The sequence below is a fragment of the Schistocerca americana genome, chromosome 11 (genome assembly GCF_021461395.2).
Source record: "Schistocerca americana isolate TAMUIC-IGC-003095 chromosome 11, iqSchAmer2.1, whole genome shotgun sequence".
Classification (NCBI taxonomy): Eukaryota; Metazoa; Arthropoda; class Insecta; order Orthoptera; family Acrididae; genus Schistocerca; species Schistocerca americana.
Genome location: NC_060129.1, coordinates 139,787,812 through 139,807,810, shown reverse-complemented (window position 1 = coordinate 139,807,810; position 19,999 = coordinate 139,787,812). Strand labels below are relative to the sequence as shown.

At 47.3% G+C, this 19,999-nt stretch overlaps 1 protein-coding gene across 1 annotated transcript; it reads right to left on the bottom strand.

The window, feature by feature from the left end:
* Positions 1-3,674: 3,674 nt before the first annotated feature.
* LOC124553393 (putative uncharacterized protein ENSP00000383309) lies at positions 3,675-8,656 on the bottom strand. The gene is made up of 4 exons (XM_047127262.1): positions 8,528-8,656; positions 7,666-7,861; positions 4,298-4,942; positions 3,675-4,198 (listed from the first exon to the last, which is right to left on the bottom strand). The coding sequence occupies exons 1-4, from the start codon at positions 8,654-8,656 to the stop codon at positions 3,675-3,677; spliced, it is 1,494 nt and encodes a 497-aa protein (XP_046983218.1).
* Between the last annotated feature and the right edge of the window lie 11,343 nt (positions 8,657-19,999).

Sequence of the window (19,999 nt, the reverse complement as noted above, 5' to 3'; positions counted from 1 at the left end):
TCACCATCTTCCCCATGACAAAGGAAAAAAAAAAGCTGTCTGCAAAAGTCCAAGGTGAAAACACTGTTGATTGCCTTCTTTGACAACAATGGCATCTATAAGGAATTCATTCCTGCAGCTCAAACGGTTAATGCTGCATTTTACCAGTCTGTTTTGAACCGATTGCTACAGCTTGTCCGACGGGTTCGACCAGAGTTGCACAGGGCTGGAAAATGGATGGTGCTCCATAACAATGCCCTTGCTTACTGTGCAACTTGTGTGTGCCAGTTCCTGGCACAGAAGATGGAAACCGTTCTTGAGCATCCTCCGTTCCCTTCTGACGTGGCTCCTGCAGACTTCTTCCTGTTTCATCACTTGAGGGCAGCCATGAAAGGTGAACAATGTGCGGACGTGAATGCCATCAAAGTTCATGTGACAGCCGTTCTCTGATCGATTCCACAGGAAGCCTTCGCTGATAGTTTCCAGAAGCTGTACAAATGTTGTCAAAAGTATGTTGTAGCAGGTGACGACTATTTTGAAGGGCAGTAAAGAACATTTGTTTTATCTTTTGTTTTGTTTGCTGTCTGATGGCATTCACTGAACTTTTTAGACACACCATGTGTGTTCTCTTTCAAAAGCACCTTGCTTCCTTCTGTCAACTTTACTGACACTGTTCAGCCTACACACCCAGTTTCATAAAGCACATTTGTTACAGTCTCTACTGAAACAGACTTTGCTATATGGATCTGAAATCCCATGGCAAGTTTTGAAGGGCTTAGTTTTGGATTTTTAATTACAGTAGAGCATCGATTATCTGAATGTCGGTCAACTGAACGACCGCTTAACCGAACTGTGTACTCGCTCGCACCTGTTACTCTCCCACCCTACCGTCCATCATCCCCCCCCCCCCTCCCAAACCAAGTTTCCCACAGTAGTCGCCGCACTGGGCCACCGCTGGTGGAACATTGCTTGTAATGGAGCCTTCACGAGGTGCTGCTTACCAGCCGAGCCACCAGTCGCTATGTTTCAACAATCTGCACACTTCTGTCGGCTCGGCACTGGCAGTAGAAGTAGCGGCAGTATCAAAGCTGTTCACAGCAACAGCTGCGCCAGCTTACAGTTGAGGTGTGCCGCTGCGCACAGTTTGAAGGATTGCGCGCCCCCGAGAAGAGCTTCTCACGGTGCAAACAGTCACCTTCTGTTCTCTGTGACGACCACTTGTGTGCTGCTGCGTGAAGAAGTGAACTTGACGATACAAAATGCTTAAACGTAAACATGTTGTCCTTTCTGTGAGGGACAAGGACGAGATTATTAAAAGGTTAGAAGAAGGCGAATCTGCAACCATTTTATCCAATTTTATTTTTGTATACTGTGTGTATTGTTCATGCAAAATGCGTATGTAATATGTATATGTTTTTGTTTAATAAACTGTGCCACATACTATATATTCCTACTGAAGTTCCCTTTGTATGTTACTTTGTAATACTAAAAGAGATGCCTGTTTATATGAATAAATTTACTGTACAGTACTTCTTATTGGCAAATAAACATGTACAGTTCGATTATCCGAACAAACCAGTTTTCCGAACACCCATGTCCCCCAATTACTTCGGATAATCGACGCTCTACTGTACTTCTTTAAGTAGCTGTCATTTTTTTATGTCAGATAACAATTGCAGGACTGTGGCTTCGTGGTTGATTTTCGTATGTTTTGTTTTGATTAAACATGTATATAATAGTCTCCACTGTACTGGTAGGTCTGTCAGTGGTTTTTCCAATTTATTGAAAAGATTCTTGATGCAGATTTCTCTCCAGTTTGTAGTTTTACAATGTTTTTTACCCATATTACTTAAATATCACTCAACAGCTTTGAAAACAAAGAGGGAACTATCCACTACAGTGGATGAAGCACAACTGCGTAATGGAAGGGAAAATCGTACATGTCAGTGCAGTACCATACCTGCGATCTTGCTTACCAGACTAAAACTTGTTTGACATCATCTGCGGCACAGTATTAAATAACGTGGATGTTTTCACAAATCAAGCAACATGTGAATCCAAATAGTGTTTCATTTCTAAATATAGATATTAAATGATTTAAAGAAATAGTTATTGTTTGTTATATTCTATGTGTTTTGGTTGGATGAATACCTTTTGGAGTCAGTGGATGTCACAAAATAACAGATGGCGAGTGTTCATTAGAGACAAGGGTATCGTCAGGAGTGCCCCAGGGAACAGTGATAGGGCCATTGTTGTTCTCTATATACATAAATGATTTGGCAGACTGGTTGGGCAGCAATCTGCAGTTGTTTGCTGATGATGCTGTGGTGCATGGTAAAGTGTTGAAGTTGAATTACTGTAGGAAGATACAAGACAATTTAGACAAAATTTCCGTTTGATGTGATGAATTGCAACAAGCCTGTATTGTCAGATACAGCACTAATAGTGTCCTGCTTGACACAGTCAAGTTGCTAATATATCTGGGCATAATGTTGCAAAGCAGTATGAGGTGGAACGAGCATGCAAAAACTGTGGTAGGGAAGGCAAATGGTCGACTTTGGTTTAGTAGGAGAATTTTAGGAAAGAGTGGATCACCTGTAAAGGAAACCGCATATAGGACACTGGTGCGACCTATTCTTGAGTACTGCTCAAGTGTTTGGGATCCGTACCAGGTTCAACTGAAGGAAGATATCGAAGCAGTTCAAAGGCAGGCTGCTAGATTTGCTACCGGTAGGTTCAACCAACACATAAGTGTTGCGGAGATGTTTTGGAAACTCAAATGGGAATCACTGGAGAGAGGGCGACATTCTTTTTGAGAAACACTATAGAGAAAATTTAGAGAACCGGCCTTTGAAGCTGACTGCTGAGCGATTCTACTGCCCCCAATGTACATTGTGCATAGGGACCATGAAGATATGATATGAGACATTAGGGCTTATAAGGAGGCATACAGTCAGTCGTTTTTCCCTTGCTCTATTTGCGAGTGGAACAGGAGGGGAAATGACAAGTAGTGGTTCAAGGTACCCTCTACCATGCACCGTATGGTGACTTGTGGAGTATCGATGTAGATGTAGATTACAGTTTTATTGACTATGAAGCGGGAACGTGTGGTATCTCCGCTTACAGTCGCTCATGTGCAGTGAACCGGCATTTATCGCCGCGCCCACGCACTATGCTCATGGGAGAGGCTTTGTGGCAATAAATGACTAAAGCGGTTTCTGGACAGGACACATTTATTTTTCCTGCCGTTACAATAAATGATAAATAATATACTTCGCTAATGTCCGCCTATATAGGCGCGTTGCACTGGCGGCACGGCTCGGTCACCGATCCCGGAGGGTGTACACTCCAGTGACGAGCCGTGGCGCGACCGCGTGGACCGAGCGAGACAAAAGGCCGCGTCACAGAATGTTCTGCTCTTGGCGCGACCGGAGGCGCCGTAACGTCCGCGAAGAAGCGAAAGACAATTTAACGGCGACTGCGTTCACGACCGCGCGTACGCATTTACGGCGGAGTCACGTTGACTCGACGCACATGGTCCGCGGCGGAAGAACTGGGGAGACGTGTGTCGCGTCGCGTCGACTAGCTCGCACTGGTGGCAGCTTTGTTCCCGTGCGGTCCGGTGTGCGACGCACCGTTGCCGAAATTCCGCATAACGGTACAGCTGCCCCTACTTGTGTCGGCAGTGCCGTAGTTCAGCCCTTCGTGCGTTGGACGGTGCTGCCGCCACACAGATCCCCCCTTGGAGTGCGGAGCTCCGTAGCTGCGAAAACGCGGCGATCGTTCGGTGGCGTGCGTGTGTTTAAAAGTTCGTGCACTGCGTGATGGCAGTGCGGCAGCTTTGGCGGGGGTCGGTCGGCGTCGGAAGGGCGGCGGCCCGTGACGTCAGCGCGCCGGACCGGCGAGCGTGCGGTGGGCGTGTCCTCGCGCTGGCGGCTAGTGACAGCGGCAGCAGGCACTGGCTGCGACTGTCCGTAGCGATGCGCGTGAAGGCTCGCGTTGCAGGTCATTGGTGGCGACGTCTCGAAGGCGCTTGCGCGAGTGCGGTACCGTCGGAACTCGAACGGGGGTCCGGGAGCTACTACGGACAAGCCGGGCGGTGTGGTGCGCGATGTCTGGAGCTCGACGGAGAAGCGAATGAGGTAAGCAGGCGCGGGTGCCGATCCGGCCTCAACGCCCGACGCGGCGGAGGCAAAAGACGCGAACGCGGGTCCAGGAGCTGTGACGAACGCTCGACTGGAGTTACCGGCCGAAGGCACTTGCAGCTGGAGGTCGGGTCTCTACAGCGGACGGCGGCTCGTGGGCGCCGAATTCTGACGGCGTTCGGCGGCTCGGGCGCGTGACTGCCGGTTTCGGTGTCGTGGCGCGCTGGCGACGCAGCACGGCCGTTTGAATCGGACGCGGCGGCCGGCGCGCGTGACGTAGTCCGCTGGCGGCTGTGGTGGGGGCGACCGGTGCGCCTGTGGTGGGCGCGGTCCGGGCGGCCGTACCAGCTGCCTGGGCGTGGTGGTGGGAGGCGCACGTGGCGGCGCGATGACAGCGGGCTGCAGCTGTGTGTCACCGGCGGCTCCGGGTGCGGGTTCCGTCTGACCGCTGGCAGAGGGCGTGTCGTCCGTGAACAGATCTTCTGCCGGGTCGAAGAAATGCGTGGCTGATGGAGCGGGCAAGATGTAGGCTGGTTTGACGCGGTCGACTGACACTGTCGACGGCTTTCCGTTGCACTCGAGGACCAGCGTTTTGTCTCCTCGGGCGATCACGCGGTGCGGTCCACTGTAGGGCGGTCGGAGAGGTGGCCGTACTGCGTCGGTACGCAACATGACGTGCGTGCAGCGCTGCAGGTCGGCGTGGACGAATATCTTCCCGGTGCCGTGCCGCGTCGGTGCGTGCGCTCGGAGGCCGGCCATGTGACTGCGCAGACGTTCCGCCAGAGTGGGTGCCACGGCGTCGCGTGGGAGATTTGCATCTTCGACAAAATCGCCCGGGATTGTCAGAGATTGCCCGTAAACGAGGTCGGCAGGTGACGCGCCGATCTCCTCCTTCGGCGTGACTCGCAGGCCGAGCAGCACCAGTGGGAGCGCCTCTGGCCATGAGGTGTCGTGGCAGGTTAGAGCGGCTTTGAGAGTCCTGTGGAACCGTTCGACCATGCCATTCGACGCCGGATGGTAGCTGGTTGTCCTGTGTAACCGGGTGCCACACAGTCTGGCGACGTGCGTGAACAACGCGCAGTCAAACTGGCGGCCGCGATCAGTTGTCACGTGACTGGGACATCCGAAGCGTGCCACCCAGGTGTCGACGAATGCGGTGGCGACGGTCTCGGCTGTGACGTCCGCGACGGGCGTTGCTTCCGGCCAGCGAGTGAAGCGGTCCACCATTGTTAGGAGGTACCGCTTGCCTTGTGAGAGAGGAAGCGGGCCGACGAGGTCCACGTGGACGTGTGCAAATCGGCGTGTCGCGTCCGGGAAGGTGCCCACGGGTGCGTGGGTGTGCCTCCCGACTTTGGCGCGCTGACATGACGTGCAAGTGCGCGCCCATTCGCGACAGTCCTTCCGAAGCCCGGGCCAGACGAAACGCGCAGCCACGAGCGTCGCAGTGGTGTTGGTGCCGGGGTGAGACAGTCCGTGGACACGGTCGAAGGCACTGCGTCGGAATTTCTCCGGGAGAAACGGTCGGTGCGTGCCGGTTGAGGTGTCACACCAAATCTTCCGTGCGGAGCCGGGGACAGGCACCAGCTCCAGTTGCAGGCCGCTGGAAGCGTCGTGACGGAATCGGTGTAGTTCTTCGTCACTCTCCTGTACTTGGGCCACATCCTCAAAGTTCACAGGGGGTGAAATAACGGCACACGCTCGGGACAAACAATCGGCGACGATATTGTCTATCCCCGAAGTGTGTCGAATGTCAGTCGTGAATTGCGACACGTACTCTAACTGTTGGAGTTGGCGCGGTGAACACTTAGTGTGGTTGTTCTCGAACGCGTGGAAAATGGGTTTGTGATCGGTGAAAATGATGAACTGTCGGGCTTCTATGGACGGTCGGAAGTATTTCACCGCCGCGTACACCGCAAGCAACTCTCGGTCATAAGCGCTCCAAGCACGTTGCGAATCGGAAAGCTTTTTGGAGAAAAAACCGAGAGGCTGCCAACTCCCGCCTACGCGCTGTTGTAACGCCGCGCCGATGGCGGCCTGGCTGGCGTCCACGACTACAGCTAAGTCCGCATCATGTACCGGGTGCGCGAGCAGCGTCGCTTCCACGAGATTCCTTTTTGAGTCCGTGAAGCTCTGCTCCATTGCGTCTGTCCAATTCACGAGGGTCTTTCCTTTTGAAGTAGGACCTTGTAACGCCTTAGTCAGCGGCTCTTGCACTGCTGCGGCGTTGGGCAGGTGTCGACGATAAAAGTTCAACATGCCGAGGTAGCGTCGTAATTCTTTGTGCGTCTGCGGACGCGGCATGTTCTGTATTGCCTTAACTTTCTCCGGTAGCGGTGTCGATCCGGAGGGCGTAATTAAATAGCCGAGGAACTCAATTTCCGTCACGCCGAACTCGCATTTAGCGGGGTTAATGACGATGTCGGCTTCACTCAGGTGCTGAAAGATGGTCGTTAAGTGGCGGCGGTGGAGTTCGGGCGACTTGGAATACACCAAGATGTCGTCGAGGTACGCGAAGCAAAATGGCAAGCCTCGCAAGACGCCATCCAGGAACCGCTGCCAAGTCTGGGCAGCATTCCGAAGACCGAAAGTCATAAACAGGCTTTCGAAAAGCCCAAAGGGTGTTACGATGGCTGTTTTTTCGATGTCTTCGGGCGCCACCGGAATTTGGGTGTACGCCTTTGCGCAGTCAATCTTGCTCAACACCGCGCAGCCCGCCAAGGCGTAGCTGAAGTCTTGAAGGTGTGGGACTGGGTAGCGGTCCGGCACCATTCGCGAATTAAGGGCGCGATAGTCCCCACACGGGCGCCACGAATTGTCTTTCTTGGGCACTAAATGCAACGCCGATGACCATGGGCTGCTCGATGGTCGCACGATGCCTTGCCACAGCATGGCCTCGAACTCTGCCTTTGCTGCTGCGAGTCTGTCCGGCGCGAGTCGACGTGGGCGACACGATGTGGGGGGTCCGGGTGTGGTTATTATGTGGTGCACCGTCGAATGTTTGATGTCTCTCGGTGCACCGGCTGGGCGGGTGAGGTCGGGGAATTGTTCCAGAATGTCAGCGTACGGTCCGGGGCACTTCACGGGTTTAACGCTGTAGTATGCAGCCTGCCGGCGCTGTCCCGCTATCTTTAACTTAGTCGTGGCGTCGATGAGCTGGCCGTTTGCGATGTCGGCTAGTAGCCCGTAGTGGCCGAGAAAGTCTGCGCCCAGGATCGGCTCATTGACGTCGGCCACGGTAAAAGTCCACGAGAACGTGCGCCGTAGGCCCAGATCTATATTGCGGCTGTGTGTGCCGTAAGTTTTAATCGTGGAGTTGTTCGCCGCTGTAAGGCAGAGTGCCTCGGCCCGCCTGCGGTCTCGTAACATAGAACGGGGGAAGATCGAGAGGTCCGAACCCGTGTCGACGAGGTACCTCACGCCTGCCCCCCGTTCCGCAACAAACAGACGCTTCGATATCATATTGCAGCCGGGTGCGCCTAGGTCCGGTCGCAGCTGGCGTTTGGGTGCGAGCAAGGAGCGCGGCACCTGGTTGCTTCGTTGCCGAAGCGGGCGTGGTACCAGCAGTAGCCGCTTTGTGCGTGCTGTGACGTCGGCGGGGTACCGTTGGAGCGGCTGTTGCTGCGTTGCCGGCTGCGCGAGCCACGCCGCCTGTCGCCCGGTCTGCTGCCACTGCGGCGCGTGCTGCCCTCTTGCTGCGAGCGCGCCAACCGGTCGACTTGCGTCGAGAGAGCTGCCACCTGTGCCGTCAAGTTTTGCACTAGCTGGTGCAGGTCGGCATCCGATGCGGGTGCGGGAGGCGCTGGCCGCCACGGAGGTGGGGGGACAGAGTCGTAAGCTGCCGCAGCCGCGGTGCTAGGCGCCGTTGTCAGCGCATCGTGCACCCTGTCGGCCAAGTTAGCGACGGCGTCCAGCTGCATCTCCGCCTGTGCGGCTATCACTGCCTGCACCTGAGCTGGGAGGCTGCGCACCCAGATAGTGCGCAACAGCGAATCTGGCACCATATCGGACTGCGCGAGGCTCCGCAAGTGGCGCAGGAATTGCGAGGGCCTCCGATCGCCGCATTCCTCTTGCCGCAGCAGTTGGTGCACACGCTGTTCCTCTGACGACGAAATCCGCCGGATCAGCTCTTCCTTGAGCCGTTTGTAGCTCGACTGCGTCGGTGGGGCGGTGATTATATCCCGCACTTCGGCCGCATAGTTCTGGTCCAGCTGGCTCACCACGCGCCCAAATTTCGCCAGGTCGCAGGTCACGTGGTTGCTCATAAATACCGCCTCAACCTGGCTGAACCACATCACGGGGTCGTGCGGCCAAAAGGGAGGCAACCTGATCAATGCCCGTCCAGCGCTTGTCGGCGTTCCGGCGGTCGTAGGAGGCGTCGGTGTGGCGGGGATTTGCGCGCCAACATTGTCCTGAGCTGTCTGCGGCTGCGCGGCGTCCGCGCGTGTAGTACGTGCCTGTAGCTCATTCTCTAGCCTCGTGTTGCGTGCGAGCAGTTCTTCGACGGTCTTTCGCAACTCCTCTAGTGTCGCCATCTTAGTTCAGAGTCGAATCCTCGTACAAGAGGAAAGCACACAGTGAAAATAACACAAGGGAAACACACGAAAAGAAAAAAATAACACTAAGCAGTCCGCGATCAAAATATACGCACACAAAAACAATACAAAAAAGTTAGTTAAAAAAAAATTACTACGGAGCACTGTTCGGCGCGGGCGTATGCGCGCAAGCCTACTCGCGGTTCCACGTCTCTCGTACCGACGAACGTTTGTCACCACGTGTTTTTTTAGCCTCAAATCACGTCGGGGTCACCAGTGAAGCGGGAACGTGTGGTATCTCCGCTTACAGTCGCTCATGTGCAGTGAACCGGCATTTATCGCCGCGCCCACGCACTATGCTCATGGGAGAGGCTTTGTGGCAATAAATGACTAAAGCGGTTTCTGGACAGGACACATTTATTTTTCCTGCCGTTACAATAAATGATAAATAATATACTTCGCTAATGTCCGCCTATATAGGCGCGTTGCACTGGCGGCACGGCTCGGTCACCGATCCCGGAGGGTGTACACTCCAGTGACGAGCCGTGGCGCGACCGCGTGGACCGAGCGAGACAAAAGGCCGCGTCACAGAATGTTCTGCTCTTGGCGCGACCGGAGGCGCCGTAACGTCCGCGAAGAAGCGAAAGACAATTTAACGGCGACTGCGTTCACGACCGCGCGTACGCATTTACGGCGGAGTCACGTTGACTCGACGCACGTGGTCCGCGGCGGAAGAACTGGGGAGACGTGTGTCGCGTCGCGTCGACTAGCTCGCACTGGTGGTAGCTTTGTTCCCGTGCGGTCCGGTGTGCGACGCACCGTTGCCGAAATTCCGCATAACGGTACAGCTGCCCCTACTTGTGTCGGCAGTGCCGTAGTTCAGCCCTTCGTGCGTTGGACGGTGCTGCCGCCACAACTATTACCGTCCCCCCCCCCCCCCCCCCCCCCTCCCCATCTGAATTCACATTTCCTTCACTCACAGAAAATGGCCAAGTTATATTGTGCATATAAGGGCCTCGGCCCTCTGTACATGGAGCTACTCAAATTAAATCTGTTGCCAATATGAGCTGATAACTGACTGTTGATCGCAGATCATTTCCTGTGTATCTAATTAGGCACCGCAGATGCTACAACCACAGAGTGACTCACCAGTAAATTGGTTGCATCATATTACCAACTACTTGCTAAAGTGTGCATCATTTATGACGGCGGCCGAGTTTAGGTTCGTTCTGCGTATCTGACGTCACAAAACACAGTCAGCCAATGAACAGAGAATGACGTTGCCAAAGCTTGACTGCAGTGCAGAAGACAGACGAGTGTCTTCAGTTTTAGAGAGGTTCAGTCATAAATAAACTAATTGAATAAAAGCAATGTCTTGCTAGCAGACTTCCTATAGAAGAAAGTTTGGAAAAAGCATTCTTTATACAAACTGTTTCATATTCTATTACTTAATTAAACCAAACAAGCAATAAGCCTTCTAATTCAGGCGATAGCAAGGAAATTCATTCTCACTAACCGCTTTTTGCAATAAAGAACTGCGGTAATTGTTTATTTCATATTGCACTTCGACGAAACGTGAGTAATTCATAGTCATACCAACAGTGTTTGTTGGTATTTTGCTTGATTGTTAAAGTACTCCAGGAATTCTGATGAACAACGAGCTGCGTTAGCATAATTGTTAAGGTGTTTGGCTGTTAAGCAAAAGATTGTGAGTTCAAATCTTGTTCGATATTTAATATTTTCTTTATTTAAAAACAATATCAAAGTGTCTTACTTCATGAATTTTATTCATTTGACTGTAATTTTTTGAAATTTCTAGTGGCAACTAAAATCGACCATACAGAAAGTATACGCTGAAAACTCTTCAAAATTTCGTGCAATGGTTTACTACATTTAATGCTGCACAATAACTGTATTGAACATCGAAACAAAATAAAGTAATTTATGGGGGGAAAGGTATCAGTCAAGAAGATGTGTAAAAATCAAATTTTTGTGCCAAATAGTTTTTGTGGAATTGAATCATAAGTGTGTCAGAGCAGTCGCAAGACCATGTGTCTGCACAGGTGAGCAGTGCAGTGATGACAAAATCACACACAGCGCGGAATGCGGGGAGCACGTCTCTGAAGCAGCGGAAGGGTTAATGCGGCCGTGGTGGCTTTTCTCCATAAACTGCACGCTCCACCCTAAACGTAAGTTTGCGAACTACACTATACTATGGCGCTGCTTCTCTTGGCGCGTGCAACTGGCAACGCAGCAATCTCCCACGTCTGGGCGGGCATGCGCGAGCCGCCAAGATAAAAGAATTGAACTATAGTAACTCAGTATTCGATTGACAAATGATTTGAGTTGCATTGTGTGCTCTAAAAGAGTCTGTATTGGTTTAATATGAAGATGAAAGAGCAGGTTGTGAACATTAGCTTTGCACAGTAAGTTGAAAAACATCCCATTTTATACCTACAACTACAAGATGCAAGGTGGGATATGACAGAGAGAGTGTGGTGTGAAGTGGGAAAAAAATATCATATGACATGGATGTAGAGTACTGTACACCTATTGTTTAAAAGAAAATTACCGTTACATCACTGGCAGCAAATGAAAAAATATATGTATATGCAATAGTAGGAGTATTCTTTTGTGTGTCTAGCAACCTGTGTCATGCTGTAAAATTACACTGTCAAGTGGACATGAACAGTGAAAAGGACAGAAACCCCACAAAACTCTGGTACATGTAAAAACAATAATCGCAGACAAATGATTTGATGAGCACAAAACACACTATGTTTCCATCTATATAAAATTCATGACAGGCGGGTTTTCAAAATAAACATAACACTATGTTATAGCGGAAGACATCAAATGTGCCAAATGACTGTAGTAATGTTTAGTCATTCCATAAAAAGCTGTGAATTTTAAATCTGTCTATTGCAGTTCCTTGACTGCTATGTACAGCCTGCATTTTATATTTCTTTGGATGTGTAGAGGAAACCAGAATTTTCTTAATTTTCTTACACTTTTGTAGTAATAATAGAGAATCAGACATTTCATTTTCTTTTGCTTGAGACCCACAACCTGAATAAATTTGAAGACTGGCATTTTTCTGACAGACTGTGTATGTTTTCAGATACACTTTAGAATGGGCAATGAAAAATAAAAATTTTATGCACAGTCTGGTATAAAAATGTCATTCTTCAAACCGGATCTTTCTCTGAGCTGGAATCTGTATTCAACATATCAAATGTAAACAGTAGATGTTTGGCAGTGAGAAACATTTCTCCCTCTCCTCTACACTCACATATGGGAAGTGCAGTGTTTCATTTCAGAGTTGTGTCGTGTGCGGAACTGCACTGCCAGCTAGTCGGTTACGTTGCCAATTCAGTCATGGAAATATGACGGTGGTTTAAGCTTGTTAAATCATATGTACATGAGAACAATTGTATTTTCATGTATCAGAAACCCTGGCTTCTCTGCCATTATCCTGTTGTTTTCAGTGTTGATTTCCACTTGACAATGTAATTTTATATAATGGCAAAGGCTGCTAGTCACACAAAAGAATACTCCCAGTAAAATTTATTTATTTATTTTTTGTACATTTACTCCCATTGATGTACCAGAAATTTTATTTTAAACAGTAGCTATACAGCATGCTATTTGGGAGCTCAATCTAATTCCCTAATTGCAATAAATATTGTTCGGTATTTGACAATAACTTTATTATGGAAGCATAGGATGAACAATGAACAGAAGATACACAAAAATTATAAACAATGACAATAACTATACTGACAACAGTGAATATCCTTTTCAAGTCTGCATGGCAAAGTATACTGTATTGTTACCACATCAGCCCCATCCTTTTTAAAACCTGTTGAAACTGGCGTATGAAGAAACGTGCACGTAACCTCCCTGTCGGTCCTTGAGAAAATAGCTGGTGAAGGCAATGATTGTTCCTGGTGTGAGGTAGATGCTTTGGTGCACACACACACACCCGCGCGCAAGTACACCTCACGCGTTTCCTACATTGTTTTTGCTAAGTCTTTATGAACAAACATCTGCCAGTCTCTGTGTCTGACAGGAAAGGTATGCGGAATGGACCTCATTCTGAGACTGGGTGCATATCTTCGGAATGACTGATTGTGTGAATGTGAATATAATAACTTTTCTTGAGACCAAGAACCTTATGTCCACAAATAATCGCGGTTTTAGAAAGTATTGCTCATGCGAAACTCAGCTTACCCTTTTCTCACATGATATACTGTGAACTATGGATGAAGAGCAACAGGCAGATTCAATATTTCTAGATTTCTGGAAGGTATTTGATACAGTGCTCCATTTCAGGCTGTTAGAGAAGGTATGAGCATATGGAATAGGTCCAGAGATTATGTAACTGGGTCGAAGACTTCTTCAGTGATAGAAACCAGTATGTTTTCCTCAGCGGTGACTGTTCATCAGAGACAAGGGTATTGTCAGGAGTGCCCCAGAAAAGTGTGATAGGATTGTTATTATTCTCTACATACATAAATGATTTGGCATACAGCGTGTGCAGCAATCTGTGGATGTTTGCTGATGATGCTGTGGTGTACAGTAAGGTGTCAAAAGTTGTGTGGCTGTAGGAGGATACAAGATGATTTAGGCAAAATTTCTAGCTCTAAACGTAGAAAGACTAAGGGAACACCATTGAGAAGATTTAGAAAACTAGCTTGAAACTGTCTGCAGAATTCTAGAATTATTAGTGTCCTACTTGACGTAGTTATGTCATTTAAATATCTGGACGTAACGTTGCAAAGTGATATGTAATGGAATGAACATTTGAGAACTGTGGTAGGAAATGCGAATGGTCGACTTCAGTTTAGTGGGAGAATTCTACAAAAGTGTTTTTCATCTATAAAGGAGACCACATATAGGATGCTGGTCCCACCCATTCTTAAGTACTGCTTGAGAATCCTCAACTGCCCACCGTAGACAATTTGTGCAGGTGAGCACTGGATGCCCTTGTCCACTGCCGTTCCCAACCTGAGTAGATGCAATGGCAATTAGGGCTCACGTGGAGGCATATAGGCAGGGGATTGCCCTTGTTCTATTTGCAAATGGAACAGCAAAGGAAATGACTAGTAGTGGTACGGGTTACCCTCCACCACGTACCGTAAGATGGAGTGCGGAGTATCAGTGTAGATGTAGATACTGTCAAGACAAGTTTGCTCAGAATCCTGAACTGCTCACTGTAGACAATTTGTGCTGGTGAGCACTGGATGTCCTCCTCCACTGCCATTCCAAACCTGAGTAGAACCAGTGGCTATGCTTCTGGGCACAATGATGAACCGCATATTAGGGCCGTTTTGACTGTATGGTGGAATCACTCTACTATTCTATTACTTGCTGGATGGTAGCTTGTATTGCAGAGGTGGTTGCAACTGTACAGTAGGAGAAGCCCTTTGGAAAGTTGGCTTGCACATCGTTCCCTCACAATCTGTAGTTTTCTCTTGTACCCCAGACCTGGAGAACGAAGCATGCAGCAATGCTTTCGCAAACGAATCAGCAGATATACCTTGTATCACTGTGACCTCTGGGGGCCTGGTAAAACCCATTTTACACGAGTGACTTTCTGGTCAAAATTGACTATTTGAAGTGTGTGCGCCTTTCATACCCTTGCGCACATCAGCAACCAACCGTGATGCGAGTTTGTCTACGATGTCAATGACCGTAGATTGTGGCGAGTGTGGAGTTCTAAGTTTCCAAGTATGCTGCATGCAGCACATGCACAAAAACAAGTGACTATCGTGGCATCTTCCAACATCAGAAGTTATAACTCATTCTGGATGAGCTCACCGCTATTATAGAAATTCATTTCATACGTCTGTGTCTTAAAATCTTAATTATCTTATTTGTTTTGTTTTTGTGGCACACTGAAAAGTGCACAAGGTCCTCATATTTTTACTACTAGTGTTCTCCTACAAGAGAGATGAAGTATCTGAAATCAAGAAGTTTACAGAGAAAAAAAAACCATATTATGCAAAAATAAGAATGTAAACAGATAAACATGTTTTTTTTATGTAAATTATTTCAACATGAATAAGTCAGATTTATTGGATGAGAAAAATAATTTTCATTGTTATTTGGCACTTAGCAAGAAAACGAGATAAAAAGGAGAAAGCAAAAAGGCACTATTTACTGCACTCTACATATTGCCTGATGTGCTTGCAGGTACAAATTTTCTCAAATACATGAATATGTTCTGAAATCTTTGGATGACACTTTTCCTATTCTTTCAGTTCTCAGGAGTGTATAGAATTTACCACACGACCATTGACAGGAACTTCCACTATGAATTCTGCTTTGGTCATTAAGAAACTCTGTTGACACTGATTGTTCCTGCATTTTGTTAATATATTTCGATTTTTTCATAAGATGATAGTCACTCACAAACTCACTTTCACGATCCACATACCAAACTCCGGGCAGCTCCCACAACATCAATTTTGGTGCTCGGTGTAAACAAAAGTGACCACTCAAAACAGACATGGGAATAGAACGTCAGGGTTGCCGCAGTAGATGCGCTTGTCTTGAGATGTCAACTGAGACAAGAAAGCTAGTCGTGTAAAGGGGGCTTAAAACAATCGATGAGCATTAGCAAATAACATTGTCTAGCAGAGTATGGTAATGGCCCTACAATGTCCAAATGTATTCACAAAAATTTGGTTTACAGCAATGGGAATTGTGCGACGAGCTCAAAGATGTGGCTACCAATCTTATTATGCTGGCATGTCAGGCACATATTTGGCCATATGTGACAATCTTTCTGCAATCCTGGCCATACAACTAACTTGGCTGTCACTTGGGCTCACAGGTGTGCTAAGTTATGCAGCATGCCTAAAACTTCCTGATGGTATTGTTCCAATATGTAGGGTCACTGTTTCCTTCCTGCTGTGTCACACCAAATACTGTCTAGCATATCCTGAGCTGGCACACACTTGAGATGCAACATAATTCACTGTTCTTGTATGAGGCTGTGCAAGACAGGATCCTCCTATCGTTTCAACACTTATCTCCACCCAATGAATAGAGTTTAAACTGGGAAAGTTATGAGACAGGCAATCTGCAACCAGTTTGTCTTTCCCTGCTATGTGGCACACATCATTTGATAACTGTACAATATACTCAACCTGCCTGTATTCACACAGCAACCTAGGATCAGTCTCTCACTGAAAAATGGCCACCAGTGGCTTGTGATCAGTAAAATTTCCAAAATGTCTCCATTTGATGGATGAGCACAAATGTTTAATTGCAAAATAAATAGCATGCAACTCATAATCAATTGCACTCCATTTTTGCTGCTGTTGGCCGGCCTTGTTGGCTCAGCGGTTCTAGGTGCTCCGTCCAGAACCGCGCGACTGCTACAGTCACAGGTTCGAATCCTGCCTTGGGCATGGATGTGTGTGATGTCCTTAGGTTAGTTAGGTTTAAGTAGTTCTAAGTTCTAGGGGACTGATGACCTCACATGTTAAGTCCCATAGTGCTCAGAGCCATTTTTGAACCATTTTGCTGCTGATGAGTCAGGTTCCTGGAGAAAAATGCAAGTTGCTTCCAACTGCCCTCAACTTTCTGTTGCAATTTTGAAAATGAAGAAACTGCATAACAGGTTGCTTAATCCACAGTCTTTTATTGTGTACACGATTGGTTTTGGAACATGGAAAGTTCCATCACCTGGTGTAAAAAATAAAATAACTTGATCATCTCAGGTTACCCTCACCCCAATGTTGTCGTGGAACCAAAGGTTCCATGCCAGAAGGATAACAGAGACATAAATTCCATAAAAACCATTCCACCCATGCTGCATGACTGGGGACAGAATCACAAACACAACCTGTTGTTTTCCCTGTCACACAGCATGAGGGGGATAGCTTTTATGGGATTTATGTCACTTTTACATTTTGGCATGCAATCTTTGGTACCATGACAACATTGGGGTGAGTATGACCTCAAATGGTTAAGTTATTTTAGTTTTTACACCAGATGATGGAATTTTATATGTTCTGGACCAGCACATAAACAATAAAAGATTATGTTAACCAAGGCTTCCGTGGGTGTTGTCACAGTCAATAAAATTCTTCTGGCTTTGAGGCCACAAGTCAACTATAAAATTCCAACGTTTCAGCGAGTATTGCAAGACGCCTTCCTCAGGGTGTATTACTAACTGCTAATGAGCACTAGTTTGGTTACTTATGCACTATGGAGGAGTGCTGTCATTGGATATGAGGGTCAGGAGAAAGGGTATTACCGTATTTACTCGAATCTAAGCCGCACTTTTTTTCCGGTTTTTGTAATCCAAAAAACCGCTTGCGGCTTAGAATCGAGTGCAAAGCGAGCGGAAGTTCAGAAAAATGTTGGTAGGTGCCGTCACAACTAACTTCTGCCATCGAATATATGTAGCGCTACACAGGCATGCTTTGTAGGCACAAAGATAAATACGGGCGCCAAAACCTCTGCGTCAGTAAATAAATTAAAAAAAAAAAGGTGAAAGACGAGCTTTTTTTCTCCGCCCCGAGTTTCGACCACGGCATTTTCATACATTATCCAATGAAGCAAATACAAATTCCGTATTGTTCATCTTCGAATGTAGCACAATTTAAATGTACTACTAAAATCCGACTGGCAAGACTGTTTGGGATGTTTGTCAATATGGCCAACTCTACGTTCTGAATTTTTTCCTACCTGTAAGAATAGATGGTTGCTAATAGGAACCTGATGAAATGTGAATCACATGCAGTATTCTCTTCACCATAAGATTAATATGAATATAAACATTGTGCCATGTATTCTTTCGTGTTTGCTGCTATCTCATTTAAATCCTGTCTGCCTAATAAACTACGAAACTTGAGTGAGACAATGGCAAACGCGGAAGAATATACGTATCGTGTCATGTTTATATTCGTATTATTCTTATGCCTAATAGTGATACAGTCAGAAATGAAGCACGGCAACTGACTAGATTTTTAAATCTAAGATGACTCTAATTTCTGTGCAGAATTTGATGTACTAAAGAAGTGGGCGCAAAGATTTTCAAATGGAGAAAAATTTTCGCCTAACTCTCGTTCAGAACATGTTCTATCATACGCAGTCTATTATTTGGTTCTTGTTGATCATTATCAAAGAAAGCAGCAGTGTAAGTAACAACAAATAGCAGTCTCTTGCCATTGTTTCGCTAATGAGACGATTACTCTCTTTTTTTTTTAATTGTAAGCGGCGGTAGCGCGCACAAAAGCAAGTCCTGCCACGAGCGGCGACAGGCGGTAAACACGCACCTATCAGAATGCGACAAACAATGCATGACACTGTACAGTAATGCATTTTCAGCTTAGAGTGACTGACGTAAACACCGATAACCAAGAAAACGGCACTTATCAGATCAAAGCAAAATAAGCAATCGATTCAAACCAGACGAAGCACGTGAAAAAGGAAGGGTACCCGTATAAATACGGACGGAGAGCCTGACGTATAGCAATGACTACCTGGTAAAGCTTAACTGCTAAGCTTACGACTCGAACCAAACTACTGTAGCTTTATCGTCATTCATTCGACCTAAATTGTGTCTCATATTGCGATGGACCAACTTTGTTTCGATTTGGAGGTGCGGCCTAAAACTTTTCTCTCCCCTTGAATTTGGAGTCTCAAATTTCAGGTGCAGCTTAGATTCGGGAATTTTTTTTTTCCTTTATTTCGAGTCTCATTTTTCAGGTGCGGCTTAGATTCGAGTGCAGCTTAGATTCGAGTAAATACGGTAGGTGTTCTTTTATTGGTCTTTGTCCGCCCCGATAGCTGAGTGGTCAGCGCGGCTGTCTGTCACGGCAAGGGGTCCGGGTTCGATTCCCAGCTGAGTTGGGAGATTTTCTCTGCTCAGGGACTGGGTGTTGTGTTGTCCTTCATTATCATTTCATCATCATCAGTGGAAGGCAATGGGAAACCACCATTGGAATCACTTCCCTAGAGGGTCATGCAGTGGACCTCTCTGATGAGGCTTCCCCCATGACAAGACCTGCCGTAAGGCAGAAGACAAAGTATTTTTTTTTAATTTTTTTATTGGTCTTTGCATTCCGTGTTGTCTTTGGCAGAAATGGGCATTTTCCATTGGAGTTTCTGTTATTGGTTACCATTGGTGGAAATCGACGAATAGGAAACTGAACAGTGACTGCAGCATAGCATTGTTTATTAACTGCCTAGTATCGGTTAGGGTATTTCAGTGCTCTGTGTACTCTCCGCCACTGTGGCCCACCACATGCCTGTTGCATTGCTAGAGCTGTTCTTCCGCAAAGCTGTCACGGCTGGCAGCCAAGACGCTGGAAGTCGGTACCTGTCTTCTCTATTCGTGTTGTCGGGTCGCTTCGCTATTTATATAGCCACTCTAATCTTCCTCCTCAAATTAAACTTATAATGATATTAAGCTGATTTTTCATAGCAACAACAAAATAAAAGACATTCTGGGCTTGACAAAAGATACAATTGACAAGTTTCATGCTGCTGGAGTATATGAAACTGGGTGCGAATGTGGACTGGTGTATGTAGGTGAGACTGGGCATCCAATAAGCAGGTTATCTGAACTCAAGAGAGATATCCGTCTCTAACAATACAACAAATCAGCAGTGGCAGAACACGAGGAACAGTACAGGATAAAGATCGAATTTGGAGAGGCCCGTGTACTGGTGAAACAGCTGTTTAGTTTGAGGAAGAAGATTAAAGAGGCTACAGAAATAGCCAAGCGCCAACAACATGAATAGAGAAGATGTGCACCAACTTCCAGTGTCTTGACTGCCAGCAGTGACAGCTTTGCAGGACAGGTCTAGCAAAGCAGCAGGTGCGTGGTAGACCACAGCGGCGGAAGGTACACAGAGTGCTGATGCGCCCTTGCCGATACTAGGCAGTTAGTAAACAACGCTACGCTGCAGTCGCCGCTCAGTTTCCTATTTGCCAATTTCTACCGATGCCGAGCAATAACGGAAACTCCGATGGAAAAATGCCCATTTCCACCGATGACAACATGCAATGCAAAGACCAATAATAGACCACCCAATACCTTTCCTCCTCACCCTCATATCCAGTGACAGCACTGCTCCATAGTACATAAGTAACCAAACTAGTGCTCATTACCAGTTAGCAACACACCCTGAGGAAGGCGTCTTACAATAGTCGCCGAAATGTCAGAATTTTATATTTGACAATGTGGCCTCAAACCCAGAAGAATTTTATTGACAATAAAAGATTACATATTAAGCAACTGTTGTGCAGTTTCTTCGTTTTACAAAATGGACTTTCATAGTTGCGGCTGCCCCATGAGGAGAACTCTTTCTGTTGCCA